This window comes from Biomphalaria glabrata, chromosome 1, assembly GCF_947242115.1.
Source record: "Biomphalaria glabrata chromosome 1, xgBioGlab47.1, whole genome shotgun sequence".
NCBI classification, from domain to species: domain Eukaryota; kingdom Metazoa; phylum Mollusca; class Gastropoda; family Planorbidae; genus Biomphalaria; species Biomphalaria glabrata.
In genome coordinates, this window is record NC_074711.1 from 8363783 (window position 1) to 8386420 (window position 22638).

At 38.1% G+C, this 22638-nt stretch overlaps 1 protein-coding gene across 1 annotated transcript; it reads right to left on the minus strand.

The window, feature by feature from the left end:
- Positions 1-1754: 1754 nt before the first annotated feature.
- On the minus strand, positions 1755-21906 carry LOC106068373 (uncharacterized). The gene is made up of 14 exons (XM_056020328.1): positions 21683-21906; positions 20777-20916; positions 20490-20588; positions 18993-19149; positions 18737-18782; positions 16347-16502; positions 15547-15602; positions 15292-15429; positions 11899-12070; positions 11163-11273; positions 10110-10201; positions 9515-9635; positions 3336-3552; positions 1755-1883 (listed from the first exon to the last, which is right to left on the minus strand). The coding sequence occupies exons 1-14, from the start codon at positions 21859-21861 to the stop codon at positions 1846-1848; spliced, it is 1722 nt and encodes a 573-aa protein (XP_055876303.1). The 5' UTR covers positions 21862-21906; the 3' UTR covers positions 1755-1845.
- Positions 21907-22638: the final 732 nt, after the last annotated feature.

A 22638-nucleotide genomic window follows, 5' to 3' on the forward strand; every position in this document is an offset into this window, starting at 1 on the left:
AATATTTTGTATACAGTTTGGGATCAGCAGCTTCGCAGGTTCCACCAGGGCCCGGGTACGCTATTCTGCCTCAACGTGTCACTCGGGTGGAAACGATTACTTGAGGAAGTGATTAGGCTAAATGAATAGCAAAACAAAACTCCTGTGGGATTGTCTAAGGGAATGCGAGAGTTTTCCCATTGCACAGTGCGGAGTTGAAAGAGAGCTTCCAGGTCCCTATCGATAATCCATGCGCCGTTCCTCAAGGGGCCGTTACATTAAATGGCGAGTCCTGCACGGTTAGCTTGGTAAAACAAAGCAAAACGGCTGGGTCTTCCGGTGTGCTCGGCATTCGGCCTTGTATTCTAGTCCATAAGCCCGGAGTGCCAGATACATCGGAAATAGCAATGTCTTACATAGACATTGACTTGGACCTCTTCCAGACAGAACGGTTTGTTCAAGCAGGCTTACACCCCTAGAGTTCGAAGAGCCTTCAGCTCAACTCTTTTGACAATCACACGCTTGTACCAGGGTCAGGGTGTAGTACTATGCATCACAAGATGCCTAAGGGTAAATGTCTCTCTATTTTTTCTTCAAGGTTTATCCCGAAGATATTCCTACGTTTGAGTATAAGCAGCAGAAGTTTGGACTCACTAACCAGCCAAGACTAACGAGCCTGTCCAAGCTAATGTAGAGTGTGAGCACTAATTAACAGATTTTTTTGTATTTGTGTATCGATGCCATCACTCGCTCTATATATTTTTCTCTTTGGAAGTTTCTTAAAAATTATAACCTCGCAAAACGTATCGAAGGACGGGAAGGAGGACGTCGGGCAGGGTTCGATATTAAAGAGTACATACCACCATGCCGTTCTATGGTCAGAAAAATTGCTATCAGATGTCTAGTGTTGTGGATTTTTTTTTTTGGAACATAATCTCGTTACCTACCAATGCCAGTGTTTCGCATTGAATCAATGTCGATGTTTTCAAAACTTAAACCTGGTGAGATTTTTTTTTGGCTTAAACTCGCTTGACAATTAAAAAAAAAAACAACTTCAGACACATTGCTGTGTGTGTATGTGTTTCTATGGTGACGGTGAGAAGAAGTTAGCGATTGGTTGTGTGGCTATCCAGTGTGAATGGTGCAAGATAAGCCTTGTTTAGTAATCTGTACCTATGACTGTACCCATTAAGCCAAGAAAGTTGCAATGCAACAGTACAGCTTGCTATTTATAGGTATTCAGAGATGTATGAAAATCTCTGTTTCACGCACAGATTTCTAAAGAAACAAACTTTGATGATTAAATGTTAAGAACAAGTATCGATCCTCCTTTTCTCAGTGTCTGGTGACCGTACATAAACAATCGACATTCAAAACTGAGAAGGCTCGGTACTTGGGGGTTCCAGGTTCGAATCTTCGTGATTTCTTTTGTTTCGGGATCTTTGGGCGCCTCTGAGTCCACCCAAATCTTATGGGTACCTTGCATTTGTAGTGAAAAAGTAAAGGCGGTTGGTCGCTATGCTGGCCAGATGACAACCTCGTTAACCGTGGGCCACATAAACAGATGACCTTTACATCATCTGCCCTATATATCGCAAGGTCTGAAAGGGGAATTTTACTTTTACTACTATTCAAAACTGATCGATCCCGATATTTAGATCCTAAAAATTGTACTCTGCCTCCTCGGCAGTAACAGGAAGAGTGTACATTGGTGGAAGGACAAGAATTAGCTCTGCATAATAAATACAATGAACTGAAAACTTTAATTATTATTAGCCTTTATTACATCAAACATGGTCATCATTCTTTTCATCCTTTATGATAATGAGTCATCAAATTCTTGATACAAAATTCATTCCTTTCACTTTAAAACGGATATCTCTGGACAGGAACAGTAATTTGTTCTAGGGAAAAAAAAAGAATTGTAAATAACATGGAACATTGACACTTTATTGCAGAAAACACGATAATTGAAAGGCAAATAAACTTAGAAAACCAAAGAACTAAATAATCTAAAGCAGTTCAGTGAATGTGTTTCAAAGATTATTAAACTATTGGCATGAAATTTCAAATGTTAAATTATTGTCCAGATGTGACAAATTACATTTCATGACCTGAGATGCAATATTGTTAGATGTATTGAAATGTGGGATACAGCTCCTGACGTAAGATAGAGCGCATTATAATTCACAGACATATCCCGATTATTAATTATATTGCTCATCAATTTTTTTTTTCAAATAACGTTTAAATAGAAAGCCTGTGTTCATACTACAGTATATAGGATATTAAGTTCAGTACCAGTTTGAAGTAAGTAAAGTATTTTTGTGGTGTGAAAAGTCCTAACCTCTTTTGATATTATATTATATATATATTATATATCATTTTACTTCACAGCCAGTACGCATATTTTACATTTTTTGCATTTGTTTTTTATATAAGGTGCCACCCCCTCCATTGTTTCAGAGTGAGACACTGGGCAGCGGCAATTTCTGAACTGCCGTGAATCCGGCACAGTTTATGGTCATGTATAAGTTTAAAAAACGCCATACGACGGTCCCAAGCCCGGCTGAGAAAAGAGGGGAGGGGGTTGGGTGTTGTGCTAGCTACCATATCCTGTAGAAAAACAATAGGTACAGAAATACCAAACAGCAAATTAACAGAAGTCCCGAACCTAGGAGAAGATGGACCTCCAGCTGGAAGGTTTCAAGACTCGGGGATAGTTGGAGAGACACGCCCAGAACCGAGAAGCCTGGAGGAAGCTGGTTGGTGGCCTATGCCCTAGACGGGGACCGCTGGCAGAGATGAAACGCCTGGAGGAAGCTGGTTGGTGGCCTATGCCCTAGACGGGATTACAGGCAGAGATGAGACGCCTGGAGGAAGCTGGTTGGTGGCCTATGCCCTAGACGGGACCACAGGCAGAGATGAGACGCCTGGAGAAAGCTGGTTGGTGGCCTATGCCCTAGACGGGGACCGCTGGCAGAGATGAAACGCCTGGAGGAAGCTGGTTGGTAGCCTATGCCCTATACGGGACCACAGGCAGAAATGAGACGCCTGGAGGAAGCTGGTTGGTAGCTTATGCCCTATAAGGGACCACAGGCAGAGATGAGACGCCTGAAGGAAGCTGGTTGGTAGCCTATGCCCTAGACGGGACCACAGGCAGAGATGAGACGCCTGGAGAAAGCTGGTTGGTGGCCTATGCCCTAGACGGGACCACAGGCAGAGATGAAAGGCCTGGAGGAAGCTGGTTGGTGGCCTATGGCATAGACGGGGACCACAGTCAGAGATGAGTTGAGACGAGGAAGTTAAACGAACTTCTCAGTCAGAAATTGTATATGGACTGAAAGCATACTAACGTCCAGTTCCAGATATGTTGACGTCCACTGTGAGGTCACCTTTGCCCAAAGTAAACGTCTGCCGCTTGATGGGTTTGTCATGGTACAGGACAACTACGTCGTAGTCTCCTTGGAAACCACGCACGCTAAAAGATGTCCCTGTCGACAGCGATCGGTTAACGTGAGTGCTCCATTCATGTTTGGTCAGTTGAACGAACCTCTGGCCAGCTTTGTTGAGCTGTGGAGATAAAAGAATAGGAAAATCAAATGGGTAAAATAACACCACTAGGCAGTGGCGCCACTAGGGTGGGTGTCACTCGTGTTTTTTTTTTAGAGACATTCGTAACTTTGCAACTAAGCCCTGTCTCTTTCCATTTTAATAACACACATCATAGGGGTACCACCGACCTCCTCGTCACTGCTATACAACAATGCAATGACAAAAACACCCGTATGCAGATCGAAAACAAACTTATTTACATGTCAGGCACCCTCCAACCTAACGGGATCAACAACCAGCACACTTTTATTTAATATGCGATGGGCACTAACACTACGGTACCCCCTTTTTCCATTCATCTTTGCCTGACATCATCGCCCCCTTCCGTTTTCCCGCGCTTTTACACCAGCGTAGCTCATTTCTTTTCTGCCTCGATAGAGAACAACATCGGACAGATAAGTTAACTTAAGATTATTTTGTGTTAATTGTTTATTTTTTGTTTGTTTTGTAGCTCTTGAAGGCCTCGTGGCCCAAACGTCCTTTGTTTTTCTTGGTCCGGCAGGGTTACATATATGCATGTTTTTCGTATTTTCTATACAGTCGTTAACCCCTGCAGCAGTAAATCTTTGTTTTTTGAGTAGTAAAGTAGATATAGATATAAGAGTGAAGTCAATGACTCAATAAACTTATAAAAATTAATTATTGTATGCTAGTATATTTAATATCCCCCATATAGAGCCTCATGTAGCCTGTCCAATCATAGTGTGTTTACATAGCGGTGTGCACGACACATGAATGGGACTATTAAAATGCATGTCAACATGGAAGCTATAGCGAACGAATGTATGAAAAATGTTTTAGAAACACAAAACTTGAGGGTTCATTTGATTAAAATGTGAAATGAATGGACTTTATTTTATATGTAAATGTGTTAAAGTATAAAGTAGATTTTTCCTCTTTGAATTAGATCTAGAATTAGAGTTAGATCTAGACTGTCTAGAGTCTAGACTTAGATGTCGGCTTCGATAGATGAATGGGATTATAAAGTACGTCAGGACTTCTAAATTCGCAGATATAAAGAACGAATTTATATAAAAATGCTTTTGAAAGACAAATTTGAAGCTTAATTTTATTAAATAATGAAATCAATAGACTAATTTTTATGTGTCAAAGTAAAAAACTATCTGTGCAAAGTGTAGTTCTTAAAATTAGATCTAGATCCTTTCGATCTTTTCTCATGTAAACATGGAAGTGGCGTAGCTAGAGTATATGATGCCTGGTGCGGTACCTCATCTTGATGCCCCCCCCCCCCAAAAAAAAAAAAAAAAAAAACAACTAACTAATTAATAACATTGCAAAAACTTACTTTTTTTCAAAATAATATGTATTCATTAATCAAATATTGTTAATTCTTTCATGACCTTAATGACCTTTCATGACCGCAGCATTATCATAGCCTTGACCCCTGCAATCCATTATGTCTAAGCCATCCAAACGCAATTTCTCTAGAATCATCTCAGCGATTCCAGCAGCATGCGTGCCCTTTGTGTCGATGAAGTCAACAAAAGACTCACGAACCTGCACCCCGTCATTCTCCATGACAACATACCGTAAAATTTGGGAAATTTGATCCAGCTTTGAGATGTCAGGTGTACTGTCAAAAATAATAGAGAAATATTTGGCTTGTTAAACTTGCTGTATGATTTGTTTTTTAGCGTGATCCCCCAATATTGTAATAAATTCATTTTGTATTTGTGGAGACATGTATGTATTCGGTCTGGAACAAAGCATGGTTCGAAGCACATGCTCCCTCAAGAGTGGATCGTACTTTGATAGTAATTTTACTAACTCTTCAGGTTTTCGTCTCTTGTATAATCAAATCCTGGGCCTTGTTGTCAATATTGTTCCCTACTCTCAGGCAAACTTCAAGTTCCCTCCAAGCAAGCGATGACTGAATGTGAGCTCTGCTGGTCTCATGTTTTTCTATTTTCGGAAATAACCTCCACCACTCATTGAATCCATCTTTTGATTTAAATGAAGATTTAGTACTTGATCTTGTTGAGAAGAGTGTGAAGGGGAAGCAAAATAAGGATTCTTTTTTTTTTGGCGAATAACACATCCACTTTCTAAGAACTTTATCGCCGTTTGACATTTGCCGGAAAAACCAAGCCTTTGAAAGCTTTCTAGCCTTTCCTTTTGCTGATTCTTGATGTCTATACGCCTCTCTGAATTGACTGTCCATACGCTGAACTGATTCAGATCCTTGAGTAAGAACATTATCTGTATATCTGAATATTATCTGTGATGACATCAGGCCAATCTCCAATGTCGTTCAGTCTAGAGTTTATTATCCTGCTTTCTGTATTGTTTACTCTGTCTGATGGTTCAGCTTCTTCAGTTTGAATTTTTGAGGACATGCTTGTGTGCTATCCTTTAGTCTCTAGAACCTGCGGTATTGAAGTATTTTCTTCTTTTCACGATGTCGGCCTCATCATTTATTTTTGGATTCAATGATAACCGTCTCATCTTGCTTTGTTGCTTTTAATTGTTCAGTTAATTCATTCCCAATAACAGCTCGCCTATAGTCGGTGGACTCTGGCAATGATGTGACTTGAAATTGTCTCGGTGCTTCTTTAGACTTAAGAAATTTAAGAAACGCACCTCACTGCGGTCAAAGAAACTGCTTTATGCGGATGGCATTGTCCTCTGGTCAACCGGCAAGAAAGCCGACCAAATACAGGCGGCATTACAAGCAGACCTCCAAACCATCTCCTCGTATTGCGACAAATGACAGATTAAGATAAACGTTGCCAAAACGACCTGGTCCCTGTTCAGCCTAGAGATCGACATTCTTAAGGCTCTATTCGAGCTTCAACTCGGTGGGCTGCGACTCCAACGTGAAAACACGCCAAATATCTAGGGGTAACCCTGGATAGAAAGTTGTCAATGCTCCAGCACGTCCAGGAAGTTGAAAGAAAAGCCTCGGAGAAGTTAGCGTTACTAAAAAAGCTGGCCAGCACAAAGTGGGGTGCCAAAGCTTACATGCTACGCACATTGTACTTAGGGGCAGTCAGATCACAAATTGAGTACAGCTCAAGTATATGCTAGTAAAACTGCCCTCGAACCACTCGACCGAGTACAATCACAGGCACTAAGGTTCATTTGTGGCACCTTTCGGACAAGCCCAACAAACGCTGCTGAAATCTTAACAAACCTGGCCCCTTTACATTTAAGGAGGGAGAGGGCGGTACTTACAGCCTATAAAAGGGGCGACTCTAGGCTACCCACCTCAATATTAGTGCGACAGTGGAGAGAGAGGATCCGCATAAAATGCGATCGTTCCTCCACATTGCGGCCAATTTAGTCTAAATCAGCTGGGCTCTCCACTGATAGAATCCCTATTAGAAGAATTAGTACGTGCCCTCCGTGGAGGAGAAGTCGGCCCCTCAAAAAAGCATGTCCCTTATAGGGCAAGAGGGAGCCACCAAGAGGCGATTAACACCTGCCATACTCCAAAACTTGGCATCCGCTACACTAAAGTCCTACCCATCAGATGACATATTCTGTTATACCGATGGGTCGGTAATAAGGGACCCCGATAGATCTGGGTATGGGGCCCTTATAGTCTACCCAGACCGGACAGAACCAGAGATGCCGATTTCTCCGTCTGAGCTTAAAAGGGTTTTGAGGCGCCAGCCATACTAGTCACTCTTGAGCACTGTTCATCATTTTGTTCACGTTACAGTATTACAATTAATTAGTTAGTTAAAATAAAAACTCGTAGAAAACAAAGGTTAGCTTATTTAAAAATATTGACATTACAATAAAATTGTTTCCCAAATTAAACTATAAAGAATGATAAAGAAATTGATAAATTAAGTCAATTGGTAAGAGCTAGAGTTTAGAAATATATTTTAAACTCAATATCTAGATTAAACCAATTGGACTAAACAATGAAGTAAAAAAAGGTTGGCATATCTTCTTCTTCTTCCTTATATTACAGAGCATTGATTGGTGTAGTAACAACATGTACCGTGTGTCCGAAATAAATATATATATATATGGCTCCTTTTGTCTCGAAAGGCAATGGATGCGCCCAAATGAGTCACTGGTTTTGGCTTAATCTTGAGACGGGGCAGAATCTGGTGTGGCTAATCAAGCCAATTCTAGAACGGCAGACTTTGCCACAATTCGTACATGTGTATGCCTCTGATTTAGGGCTAGCAGACAGGGCAGCTTTCTTTTTATCCCTCTTGATTAAAGCCGCTTCAATTCTTTTGTTCTCAGCAAGGGTTGTCCCAGCACGCACAGTCTGTCTCCATGCACTCCGGTCTTTGGCTATGTTTTCCCACATACTTTCGCTGATGCCTGAGGCTCTCATGTCTCGCTTGCAGACATCTCTATATGTTAGTCTTGGGCGGCCCTTGGGTCTGACTCCTTCCACAAGTTCAGCATATAAGATATCTTTCGGGATTCTGCCATCTGGCATGCGGGTGACATGTCCGAGCCAGCGTAATCTTCTTTGTGTCAGGAGAGCATACATGCTGTTCATATTGGCCAATCTTAAAACTTCCTGATTGGAGACATGGTCCCTCCAAGAGATGCCCATTATGCGTCTCAGGCAGCGCAAGTGGAAACTATTCAATCTGTGCTCTTAGTACATGTATGTTGACCAGCTCTCACTGCCATAAAGGATAGTGCTCACAACACAGGCGTTGTAGACTAGGATTTTGGTCGCTGTGGTCAATTTACCATTTTCCCAGACGCGCTTGGAGAGTTTTGCCAATGCTGTGGTAGCTTTTCCTATCCTTTTTGTCAGCTCGATGTCTAAGTCTAGGTTACTGACAATTGTTGAACCCAAGTAGGTAAATTCCTACACCACTGAAAGGGTGTGGTTCCCAATTTGTATTATAGGTATTTCTGCGACGTCTTGTGCCAGGATTTCGGTCTTGGAGAGACTTATAGTAAGGCTAAACTCTTGACAAGCAAATAAATCTAGTAAATTAGATTCAAACTGTTCTATAGCTTACATTGTATGGAAGAAATAGTCAAGGAGATGAAACAAAATAGCGACATGACTAGTTTATAAATCGTTAGTTCATGTTTAAAATACAGTAGTTTAAGTTTGTTCGTGTCCATACAATTAGTCGTTTTTACTGAAAAGCTCACGGAAATAGGAAATTAATACACACTGGGGGAATTTTAGTGCCCCTCTCCACTTGGTGCCCTGTGCGGCCCGCACCACCCGCACATTGGTAGCTACGCCACTGAAACATGGTAAACATGGCCTAGATACATAAAATACTAATAGGCCTACTTTAATAGAGTTGGGCAACTTTTTTTTTATAGGGTTTTAAGTTTATTTTAGGGCTACTATACTTATATACATACGTCACGGTTCCAGTTAGTACCATGGAACATTTATGCCAAGATTGGTCAAACGGTTTTGATTTCTATTCGTAACATACATACATACGCCTTACTTTCTACTTTATAGTATAAGATGACGATCAGAATATTGCATAAGTCTGTGTCTGTATGAGTGTATTATTACTGGTGTTGAGTTCGGTTTAATCAACAGACGAACAAGAAATACACGAGATTAAGATGCGTGTAAAAGGACTGAGTCAACTTCATACGAGGATCCAAAATAGTTTAATACATAAAGGGAGCTACAGTCTCGGTTTCGATTAGGGAGTCGGTCGTTTAGGTGCGTCGCTATAATCACAACAGGGCAAAAGTCCTCCAATCTCTAGAGCGTCAAACTCGTTCCTAGCTTGTTTACAAAAAAAAAAAAAACTTGTTTGCTCACAAGTTTCTGTCTTAAACACAAACGCTGAGCTTATGAAGAATCTTTTTAAATATATGAATCTACTAGCAACATGCCATTACAAATTTCGCTCCCTCTTCCAGCCAGATAAATGTTTTAAGACTGACTCCTAAGATTTTCTAAGTCAAAGGGTAAGGTAACATAACTTACTGTAATAGAGTTCCCATTGGCCAAGGCTCTGCTTGCGTTCATGTAATCATCCCAGAAACCCCAGAGTAAAACACCATGAACCCCTGGGTGACTGAAGTAAAGTCTGATCACATTCTCATACCTAATCAAACCAAATATAAAAATCTTTTTAAAAAAAGAAAGCTTATATTGAGTGAAATTGCATCAATTATTTTAAATCAATACAGTAATTAATTTTTAATAGATCTAGAATAACAATAATAAATCTGTAGGATTGGAAATATTTATACAATTTTTTTTAAGCGCAGTTTTTATGCTCAATGCGCTATGGTCCAAACAGAATGAGCTGATATCAGCTTTGTACAAAGAGATAACAAACTATAAAAAATTGATTTAGCCATTAACAAGCTTCTTTCTCTTGACAAAGATCTGACCCACGAGCAAGTAATTGTGCCATTGTTTCTTAATTATTTAGAAAGTTGCTCTCAATTATGCCATACAAATATTTAATACAGAATTTTTTAAGGAAACAAATTTAAAACATGTATGTAATTGTAACGTTTCTTTTTTTTTTTGTCTGCTTTAATTATTCTTTTGATAAAAAAAAATATTTTACCCATCTGCCTTTGCGTTCTCGTCGTGTGAAGACAAATCTAGTTCAGTGATCCACAATGGCAGGCCAGCGATGTTTAAAACATCCAACCGATGCTGTAAGCAGAATCAGATGTTTATTTTGATTTTGGATAAGACGATAACTTAAGAACAATTGAAACTTTAATATCTTATCTTCTCAACTTATACATTACTGACGTTTCTTCAGAAGAAAAGATAATTATGTCATACGCCTATCCTTATGTCTATCTAATCGTGTTTGTTAATCAGCAGTTCGTTTTTCTGGCTGATTCAGGCAACCTATTCAATTCCCTAATAGCACTAGGGAAGAAGAAGCACTTCTAAAACATCTCCCTATCATATGGACAAAGAAATGTGCCTCTATCTTTGAGTCTTTCTCAGTATTTTATTAGGTTTTGTTTTTGTATTTGTAAATTATGTCTAGTTTAGTGTTGTATATATTATTGCTACTTTACTTTTTAGTCGTTTGCCCTGAAGTGTCACTAAATTTAGTGATTTTACTAAAAAGACTTTTATAAACACCAAAAGCTTTTTTTTTTCTAGTGCTGCAACACAATGACTGCACTATTTAATTGATGTGGTAGATTATTTAAAATAATAAATATCTACTCTCGTATAGATATAAAAAAAGGGGACACTTTAATGTCAATACAGAAATGTTCAACCAGAGCCCCCCCCCCCTCCCCTCTTACCCCACATATCTACATAAAAATAATGCACAGAGCTCACTGAATATATTATTGAAAAGTGTCAATATTAATCTGATACATGTAGATTGTTTATAGGTCTACCATTGAATGAAATTCTATCCAAGGCGTAGGAGAGAGAGAGGAACTGAGAAAGAAGGTTGACAGATCTTGTGTGGTTCCCAAACGGTTCAGAAGACTAAGGAATAGGTGAAGGTGACGATTTATATGTAGGCCTACAATTGCAACATTTTTATTTACTAAAAATTCAAAATTTAAAAAGTTTACATTTCGTCTCAAATTCAATGGCATTGAAGTGTTTCAAATAGAATCAATAAAAATAAGAAAACCTTAACAAGGGTTAAATCTGGTTCCGTGAAATCTTTATAGTGACTCTGTATTCCTACGCCTCCTAGTCCGACATTGGCAGCTTTCAACTTCTGAATCTGAGATAAATAGGCCTGCGAGAAAAACAATACAATTTATATAATTATCGTGTTTTATTGTGTGTGTTTTTTAGGAAAGGGGGGGGGGTGCTTAATCCTTCAGTTGTATTAAGTAAAACTAAACCATTCCGCCAATGTTCCATAACTATCACCCTCATTGATTAAACTGTCTTTAACTTAGAGTAAAACAAAGGAGAAAACACTATTCTCTCTTAGCAAATATGTGAACAAATAATGTAACAGGCAACCCTTCACTTGGCAATGAAAAGTCGCGATCTATAGGGCAGATGATGTAAAGTTCATCTGTTTCTATCGCCGAAGGTTAACGCGGGTGTTATGACCAAAACAACGCTTTTACTTTACCAAATTAATGTCAGGTACCCATCCGAGTTGGGTGAACTCAGGAGCGTCCAAAAAAACCCCAAGAAACTCAAAATCCCAGTCTTCACCGAGATTCAAACCCAGGATCCTCTGACTTAAGAGGACAAGCGCTTTATCAAGCAGCCACTATGTCCTTCCTCCCTTCCCATACACACTAAGCTTTGGTTGCAACTATAAACGTGTTCACATCTTTTGTATTCTTCTTAATAAAATATTATTGTAACCAAAATCTTGTTTGAGTGCTGACATTTGTACGTACTAATGTGTAGGAGCCCTGGGCAACGATGTTATAGTCGTTCAGAAACAGTAACGGCGTTGGGTCAGCGGCGTGGACAGTTCTGAACATGTGTTGTATGTAGCCGTAGTCGCCAGTGTGCTCCTCGTACATGTGGAAGTGCAGATCCTCATTGTACACATCCCAGTGAGACAACCTTAAAGATTGTATGAATCTCTTTTTAAGAATAACTAAAGAGGTTTGTACATAATTTAATAAGGAAGCATCCAGAACGGACGTTAGAAAAGCTAGAATGCTCGACAGCCCAAAGAGCTATGTACACAAATTATACGCTTTTTTTTTTCCAAAGCTTATATCAACTCTGCCTGGATAAAAAGTTTCTACTCGTTCTTTTCCCACACCCAATCTCGGATCAAGCGGAAATTTTGCAGAACTATTTTTCTTTTTACCTGAGAAAAAAAAATTAATTGAAGTTTGAAACCGACAATAGATAGCTATGAACCTTCTGTTTTCATAAGCACTTCACTGGCACAGTGGTTAGTGTGTTAGCTTGAGTTCGAATCCAGGTGGTTTACTTTTTTATTTATAAATACATTTAAAAAGCGATCATGGTAATATTCATTCAGTTATCCCCCCCCCCTTTTTTTTCGCTGGTGAACACCCATTTCCCCACTCGTCAGACAAACACTGAGAAAGCTAAAAGCATGAAATTGCGCTAAACAAAAACAATTGGTAAAAATATTTCTAATCATTGACTGGTCGTGCGGTTTGCGCGCTGGACTGTCGTTTGGATTTATCGACGGTCGAGGGTTCAAACCCTGCCCGCTCCCATCCCCCGTCGTCCTGCGGGAGGTTTGGACTAGGAAGTAAACTATCGTCAACTCTGAAGGAACAACCGAATTATGTAAAACATTTTACAAAACAAACATTTATTAATGTTAGACTAGATCTATTAAAAATTTAATGATATGACTGATCCAAACTAAATGATAGAACTATGCTAAATATAGGCTTTGTTTTTTGTTTTTTTTTAAATAGTATTTTTTATTTATATTTCCTTTTTTTGTTTTATGTCTTATATGCTCATAATGAATATTTGACACAAGCTATACTTGGAAATTGCACTATATGCATGTAAATATTGCATGAGTAAGATGATGAACCTGCTTTCAAAACTATGGCGTAGCTAGTGTCAGGTTTTGGATTTATATGTGTTGTTAACTAGCTGTATACAATTAAGGTCCCGCGGTTCAACCTGACAAGAACATCATTCACACATAGTCGTATATAGAGTAACCAACTATGTGGATAGTTTAAATAACAAAAAAATGAATTTAATTGTTTGATACTGATATATGTATATGTACAACGAGAGTGATAAAATGATGATTAGATAATAGATACATAAATTATATATAGATAGATACTAATCAATAATTCACATAAGCCTTGCTACTGTTACCAACTGACGTCACAATACTGCCAACATCGGCAATAATAAGTTAGAGCTCAGGTGATCCCAACTGATACCAATGATGCGTAACGGCCTGACACTCAACGCCGTCGATGATCGCCAATCTGACAATGACACTCAAGACTGTAGTATGTATATATTTCTATGACAAGCAACGTCCACACTGGCATAGGGTCGAGCTCAGTACCTCAACTCCAACACTGGCACCCCTAAACAGGGGTCCGAAAATCCTACTGAATAATAAGTCCGACAAATAAGGCTTTACGGACCAACACACCGTCCGTTTCAACCAAATTTCGAGGGTGAACTGACTGACAAAGAATGACCAATAGATGTCACGGACTTTGTGATGTAGCAAAAACAATTCAAAACAAAAATACAAGGCACTCTCGCCCCGTACAAGTAATACGAGTAGAGGAAAAAAACAACAAACAAAGGAAAAGACACAACGCGACAGCTAGGAATTTGCCATCATTTGGGGTCCGGGAGTTCGACCTTTTTTTTGGTGGGGGGGGGGGGGGGAGGGGGCTGCATTTGTCTAATATTTAATTTTTAATGTAAAAACACTCATTTGAGTGCCCCCCTCAAGTGGGGGGCCCGAGTGGATTTTCAAATTCTCCCCCTCCCTCCCTCACCCTAGCTACGCCTCTTTTTCAAAGGTCACAGAATCCTCATCTTGCGTCCCCTTCCCCCTGGCACCACCTAGCGCATGCACTACAACAGTGATGCCCAACTTAATTCGACCTACGGGCCAATTTAATTTCCGTCACTTGTGTCGCGGGCCACATGACCGAAAATGTATAAAAAAATAAAATGAAATGACCTGAATCAATTTTATTAGAAGCTTGCGGATCTAGTAATTCCATTACTTAATGTGATATTGGAAGTTATCTTTTTTTTTCTTTTTACATGTCGGAAAATTGCTTTTTTTTTGCTCTAATTAAAATGGGAGCAACATTGTAGTTACCGATAGGCCAACCAACGACTTGTCTCTTGTCTATTTTCGGCAACTATTCCCATCGATCCTCCAATCTGTAAGTGTAATTCTAACACTATTTTTATTCGCGGCTCAAATCAAGAATGCTGCCATATTTGGTTTATAATGCCGTTAATATGTTGTTGCTTTTTTTAAAACTTACTTTTTTTTATAAAACAAATACCTTGTTTTATTATGATGTTCCACAAATAAGTAAAGATCCCTTCACTTTTCCTGGTAGATTTAAATTTTCTACACTTTGTGCTGACGTTTCGGCGGGCTGGATGAAACCACATCGCGGGTCGGATCTGGCCCGCGGGCCGTATTTTGGGCATCACTGCACTCAGGGCCGGTCCTAACAATTGCGGGGCCCTATGCGAAACTCATTACGGGGGACCTAGTCTGGGTGGCAATAAGGATAATAAGTGAAAATTAAGATTTTGTATTAGAAAAAAAATTCGACTTTGAATTTTATTCATTCTTTTCTAAGTACAAAATTGCGATCAAATTAATTTACTTTACGAACCTTGCAACCTATGGCATTTTTATATGCCAGTGACTATAGAAGTAAATAAAGTATTGGACCTTCCGATTAAGGTGAAAATTCGCCCGATTATTAGGCCTACATTTTATTACATGAAAGCTGACAATGCCTTTTTTCTTTTATCGCGTAGGATTGGCGTTTTCCGCAATGAATGACACCAACAAATGGCACTTTTGTCTATTTTTCAGGAGATTTTAATAAATTCAGGAGATTTCAAGGAATTTTTCGTATATATTTTGCAATTTAATAATTACACCTAGAATTAGCGCGGGGCCCACTGCTACCGCATAGGTTGCAGTGGCCTAAGACTGGCCCTGACTGCACTACAAGTTAACCCTGCAAAAATTGATGACCTAAATCCAGGGAGATAATCATTTGAACTTTTTTTCTTTGTTCCAAAAAAAAAAATGCATCGGTACTTACTTCCCTTTGGTAATGCTGGTCATAAAGCGGATACGCTCGTCCACTGCGTGCTTTAAATCCTGGCCAGATAATGCTCTCACCGAAGGTGGCTCTTTCTCAGGGTTGGCCCAGAACATGCAGTGACCACGAACATTCAATCTACGGAACATTAAGAATTGTCTTTGTAACACATTCAGCGTTGAGTCTCGATTTACTGTAACAAACAATGAGTTTGTAAAAATTGAAAGAAACAAAAAAGGTATAAAATGAACCCACCCAAGTCTGTGAAGCTCCTCTGTTGCCGCTACTGCCCTTGTGTAATCAGGATGCGTCTGCAATAAATCATATGAAAAGTATTTTTTTTTATTTTGAAAATGTATACTTAGTCATATTAAACTGTCTGAAATTAAGCTTTATATTTAGTTTTTTTATGTGTTTGATAAATCTTACGTGTTTCATACTATAAATTATACCCCTATCTCCCCCCCCCACCACCCCCGAGAATCTTCCTAGACGATACATTTAACTAGCGATGTAAATAATGGAGCTTAAAATAGACTTTTAACAGTTATTCCATTTTTAGAATCATCGGCAACACTTCCGGCTTTCTTTACCGTTCTATAATTTAACCCTTAAATTGCTGAGCTGTTTTACAAAGAGTGCATACAAAATGGAAATACAATTCCGATGTTTAGAGGCTAATCTACCAGACGCGTTTTAAGGGTTAAAACGTCGATTTTTAGCAACTCACGAAAGAAGAAAAGCTACTATCAGCTTTGTGTGGTCTGTCTGTCTGTCCTTCGTGTTTAGATCTCAAAAACAAGAAAAGCAATTGAAAATAAAATTCAAACAATATTTGCGACTTTTAAAGTTATGATTCCTTTTATTTTTGTTTTCTGAAAGCAAACGGTTTATTTATTTCTAATTAAAATATGCATGTCTTTAATAACTTGGTCTACGATAGACCACCTGACACAACCCCACAACCGCCCACCTTTACTCATGATTACATGAGAAACACGCACATTTACTCCAAAACACCAAGTACACACAAACTGGTTATTTAAGTTACTAACTAGAGTGCCATTGTTGAACTTCCACTTGTAATCTTGTACAACTGCCCAATTAAACATGTAAGAGAGCACATCCTTATAGTGTTGATGGCTAGAGCCAATCATGTAGTCCGATCGTATCAGAGTTCCAAACCCAAACAAATGTTTGGTAAGATCAATCTGAAAAGGATATAACATCAGAAAAAAAAAATAGTTGTGTTGAGCACATCTCTATATAGTACAACGATATCTGATCAATTTATTTGAAGCCAAAAGAAAAGCCTTTGTTGAAGAACAATGGCTTTGTCTGCATCAGATATGGCAAAGTATGCAGGTCGCAACTGGGTCAGCGTAGTAATGTAAAACAATTTAGTCATGCTTCTTGCTCGAAATTGAAGACATTACCTTTACATTTACATATTTAAACTTTTTTTTTGAAAATATATTTATTGTGAGCAAAGAATGAGCCGAAGGCTTAATACGAACAATCATGTGGAAAATTGTATTAAAAAAAATGTTCAATGCAGGCTGCAACCATTACATGACGTCAAGATATATCGAAGTTGTATATAAAATACTGCTGTCATCTTTCACCTTCGGAATCGAAGACAATTCCTTATAATATATTTTAACTTATTTTTATCTAGTGTGTAATAGGCGATGATGGTAAGCTACTGGACAAAAAGGTTAACTCAGATGATCCTCCCTTGAAGACTGTCATAACTAGAGTTGTTTCTATAAATAGCAAACTTTTGAATGTATCCGGTGTACAGAAAACGGAAGTATTGGCATGCAAATTATTTTAATAAACTTTAAAAAAAAAATTGTTTTAGCGCTCGTTCTTATCTTATATAATACAGACGTTACTTCAAAAAAAAAAAAAGATTATTAAGTCCTACGCGTCATGCATATTAACCAATGACTTAAATTCTGCCAAGTCACTGGTTTTCCTGGCTAGCTACTGCAACCCATACCATGCTCTAATAGCCCAAGGGAAGAAGGAGCATTTGTACAAATTTGTCCTAGCATATGGGATGAGGAATGTGCCTTTATCTTTGTGTCTTTCTGAGTATTTTATTAAATTGTGTTTATTGTATTTGAAGATAATGGTTCAGTGTTTTATGTATAATTGCTAGTTTACTTTTGAGTCTTTTGTCCTGAAGGCTTTCTAAATTTAGTGATTTTACTAAACGTTTTTTACTCTAGTCAAATGTGAATATTCGTTTGTTATGAATCTCACTGCTCTATTTTGTGTCTGTTCCAGTTTCTTATTGTTTTCTTGAGTTGAGGGGTCCCAAACAGAGGCCTAACCAAGGTTAAATATAAGATTTTATTTTTATGTTCTTATTTGATTTATAGAAATTTCTTTTAATAAACCCTAATGCTTTGTTTGATTTTTGATAGTTTCATCAATATGGGGATTTCATGAGTGGCGAAGCATCCATGGCGCGAAGGTGTTCAATGAACCCAAGCCCACGACCATTAGGGGCCCACAGCCTGTGAATTAGCAACAATGGGGTTCATTGCACGTGTGCACATGACTCTTGACTAGTTGGGGCCCACGTGAGAACTTGCTGATGGCATTAAAGTCCTGATGTTCACGAATTAAAATTTCTACACAGCTGCTAATTATTCAATTTTCTCAAAGCTTAATTTGTTTATTTTTTTTTCTGTATTTAAAATTTAAGGTATGAAATCTATATTGATCTTATTCTGCTTACCATGGAGTAATAAAACTGTTAAAACAGTTGTGAATCTAAATCTTTGTATCCTAACCATCAAGGTAGATACTCATTTAGGACGCCAACGTCCTCTGAAGTCTTCATTACATTGTCATGTTGTCTTTGTATTGTGTAAAAACAATGTTAATGTAATCATTACAGCAGAATAAAAAAAAGGAGAGGAAATCTAAAATAATGTTTAGCTATATCTCCTATGTTGTCTAGTTGGTTCAAATTAAGTAAAATATCTTTGTCTCCTGGGGCTGAGAAGAATGCTGATGCAAAGTATTTGTTTAGGATGTTAGCTTTAGTTTCATTATCATTATGTGTTGAGTTGTCTTCTCATTTTAATGGCGCTATGCCTGTTGTTTCCATTTTCTTAGACTTAATGTATGACCATAGGTTGTGTTGTTATCTTTAGATATTACATTGTTTATGTATTCACTCGGCAGCTGTCTGCTTACTTTTTTGGGTTAGGTATTTAATCTTTCTGCCTTAGTTTCTTTAAATTTTCTATATATGTTTTCCTTCTGTTTATAAAGCTTCTTTAATCTATTACTAAACCAGCATTTATTTATTTTGTTTGATGTGTATTTAGTTGGTATATGATTTTCTATAAGCGACACCGTTGTGTCATTGGTGAAGGTTCACTATTCACTAGTATTCACTATGACGTACAGAAATAAGACTTACTTTCACTTTCAAGTCATTAACATTGAAGTTGGAGGCGACGTGAAAGCTGGTGAGATTTAGAAAAAAGAGTAGGTATACCATTAAGGGTGAGGTGAACATCTATGTCACTCCTTACCAATATTACATAATATATATATCATGCAATCATGCAAAATATAATTACATGTATAGTTTTAATATGATATTATTTTATAGAAACCAAATTTTAATACTGTTAAAAGATATTAGGATTTTTGTTATTAAAAATCTCACTGACTTTAAATGAATGTTGCTTTTACGGTTAGCTTCTATTCGACTATTAGCATCCGTTTTCCAGTTTGGGTCGACCACTAGTTCGGACATAGCGGCGTTGTCAAAGTAAAAATCTACGCTAGGCAGTGGTCCTTCAACATACACTCGGGCTTGAGATATTGCTGGTGGTAAACAAAAAAGAATTTTAAAAAAAAGGAGCATTTCTTTAACGTAAAGGAATCAGTGCTAATTAGGGAGACATAATTAGAACACTTTTAGAACACTAGCAGACATAAGTTAACAGTTGCAGAAGAGAGGCGCAGAAAACGTGAAGAAAACTTAAACAGACCCCCCCCCCCTCCGGCGGACAACGGCTTTCTTTGCATCGTGTGGCAAAATATGCAGGTCGCCATTGGGTTTGCGTGGTCATGTGAAACACTGCACTCATCTGGATTCTATGACTTAAGAAAAAACAACAACAACAAAGGAACGTGCTCTCTAATCCTGCAGTTAGTGTTCAAGATTCGCAGTTATACAAAATGTCACTGTCACCAAGGAGCGCATAGGTATGACTTTAATGCCAAGCTCTAGGCCTTTGTCTTTCCAAATTGATTTGAGCTTAACAGGTGCTGCTGTGGACTGCAATTCTAGCCACTAGTTAAGGTTTGTTTCCTCGCGGGCACGTTGCCCTGCCTCATCGTGGCGCCCGCGTGGAAACGGCCATTTGAGGAAGTGGCTAGGCTAAATGGGTAGCAACACAGGACTCCCCTGGGGATGCCCACGGGTAGACGAGAGTCCACTCATTGCACGGGCGGAGTTGTAAACAAGTCCCCACAAACCTGTCACCAATCCATGCGCTGTTCCTCAAAGGGACCGTTACATAAATGGCGGATCCCACACAGTTAGCTTGGTACATTGAAGGAAAATGGCAGAAGTCCACGGTGCATTCTCGGCCTTCGGCCGTGCATCTAGCCCACGTGTCGGGGGTCGAACGCATCGGTCAACAGCAATGCCTTACATAGGCATTGTCTAGGGTCTCTCCCAAACAGAACTGTGTGTTCACTCAGGTTTTTTTTTTTTTTTACTGTTTGGCGTCCAAACAGGTTTTTTTTTTCAAACTTAGAGCTCGAAGAGCCTTCGGCTCAGCTCTTAGACATCAACAAGGTTTGTTTCCTTCACATTTAGCGATGGCTCCGATGTATTTAATTGCCTTTTTAAAGCCCTTTTGGCTATTGGTCATAATTTGTGTTTTTTTCGTCATTAATTTGCAGGCCGTATGCTACGAAGTCTTGTCTATGTGCCTCGCCAAGTCTGCTAACTCTTCCTCTTTTCCTGACAGGACATATATGTCGTCCGCAAAGCACAAGCTAGTAATTCTTCTATCAATGCTTCGTAACCTTCAAGAGCATCCTTTATTATTCTTTCAAGAAAGATACTGAAAAATGTTGGTGAACGTAGGCTGCAGTTTTACATGTAGGTCTAAATGTAGATATTGCTAATAATCTCTTAGTGTGTTACTTGCCATGGTTGTTGGGTACAATAAAATTGCCTCCTACGTGCACCCAATCATCGGCGGCACTCATGTGTTCGTGGTTGGATACCCTGATGTACTCATTGGGTCCTGAAAAGAGCAAAATTGTCGGTAGGTCAATACAGAGATATTTGTGGCTTGTTTTTTTTTTATAGCATTAGGGGGACTGCACTATATCTAGTGTGTCCATGCACTATATCTAGTTAGTGTACTAGCTAAATTTAAAAAAAGATTTTCTAACAAGAAACTTAAGGATAACTCTTGGAAGGTAGACTAACCACTGCTGTGTCGTAGCTCGACTGTAACATGTACATCTTGATAGCCGTGGTCATTGGCCAGCTTGATGAATCCATTAAAGGTGTACCTCCCCCCTGGCTTGAGGGTCACAAACTGAGACGGCCCTTGATCTTTTTTGGTTCTTGATTAAGTATAAAATACATAACAAACGATGTTTTTAATATAATACTATAAATTTATTTTTTTAAAAGTTAGTCAAAACAGAAATTCGAAACAAGAAAATTATGACCATTACTGTCCATACATTGGTCTATTGTCAAATTTAGATGATAACTTATTCAACAAGCCGAGCATAAAAGGTACTGAAATTAGATGTAGGCTAGTATCGGGGAGGGAGGACCATGCCTTTTGTTTAGGCTTACGCCTCTTTTGTTTTTGGGCTTCATGTCTCTTAGTGTTCAAGATTTTCTGGCTACTCAAGCCGTTTTGTTTGATGGACTTCTACAGCTGATATTAATTTCCAGCTAACATCGAGGAGATGGAAGTCCTCTCGGGCTTGTATTACAAACAATATCTGACTAGCCACTCGTTGATCAGGAAACATGAAAAGGACCAAGATGCCTGTGTGTAGTCGCTGATTGTACTCTTTTATGTTGTGCCTGTTCTATTTATGTGTATGTTTCTGTTGTGTTGTTTTTATATGGGAAAAGTGTCCTTGTCATCACAACAAATTTCCATAAGGATCAATAAAGCAGTCTTAGTAATGTATGTGGTTCATTTTCATATAGAAGTAAATGTTTTTTATTTAATACTTAAAACTTTATTACATCTTGGAACACATATATATAAAATGTAAAATCAACACCGATAATGTTTGGATTCATTTACTTAAGAGTTATTTATCCTATTCACATTAGGGTTTACAAAAATAGATTATCAAGTACTACCTTCCCGAACATTTCACAGACGCCACGCCATGTTTAACATGAGTATTATCGGTGCTCATTGTAAATCCGTCACTATGCCAGCCGTTAATTCCATTCTCAAAGTCAGGGTTTATTAACATATCAGGGGCCACCATCGCCACTATGCTGGCCATTAACAGAGTAAAGAACGCACGACTCATTATGTCTGCCGTTTTTACAAGTATCAATCCACAGAGAAATCCTGGAATTATGAGTAATATAGATCTACAGTTATATATATATATATATATATATATATATATATATATATATTAAAATTACTTTGATGGTTCTAAAATTATGTAGAGACTTTTGCACCAATCCAAATTCTCTTAAATTAATTCTTTCACTTCTATACTTCATATTACATTCTGCCAATACGGTTCTAAAATTAAAACTAGACATTTACAGAAACACTGAGGTTCACACTTACATTTGAGTAAAACTTCTATGAAACATATCTAATCAGATAGAGAATCAAATCTAGCAAATATTTTGATTTCGTCTACATTTCATTGGCATATCAACACGTTGTTGTGTTTGCAAATTGGAAACTTTTCAACATTTTTGAAGTCCTTTAAATGATTTTACGTCATAATTAAATTTAAAAAAAAAATTGAAATATTATTATTATTATTTTATAGTACATTTTTTTATTGGCTACATTAGGTATTGATATAATAGTTTTGAGCTGCCTTTCTAGTTATATGTAAGAAAGAACGTAGTTATGTATGTCTTGTATATATATAAATATATAAATATAGGCCTATATATATATATATATATATATATATATATATATATATACATAAATACAGTCTGCTAGTGTTGTACTTTTAACAATAATAGAGGAGAGTTCATGTAAACCCGCAATACTACTTTATGTAGGTGTGTAAGTCCCTGAATAAGTATAGGTGTTTTTTATGGGGCAGGTGTTG

Bases quoted from the DNA above. Each gene is read 5' to 3' on its own strand.
- LOC106068373 (XM_056020328.1), bottom strand. From the start codon at position 21,861: ATGAGTCGTGCGTTCTTTACTCTGTTAATGGCCAGCATAGTGGCGATG. The intron at 20,589-20,776 runs GTTAGTCTACCT...TGCTCTTTTCAG, and splicing joins CGAGCTACGACACAGCAGTG to GACCCAATGAGTACATCAGG. The intron at 3,553-9,514 runs GTAAGTTATGTT...TTATCTCCACAG, and splicing joins CCAATGGGAACTCTATTACA to CTCAACAAAGCTGGCCAGAG.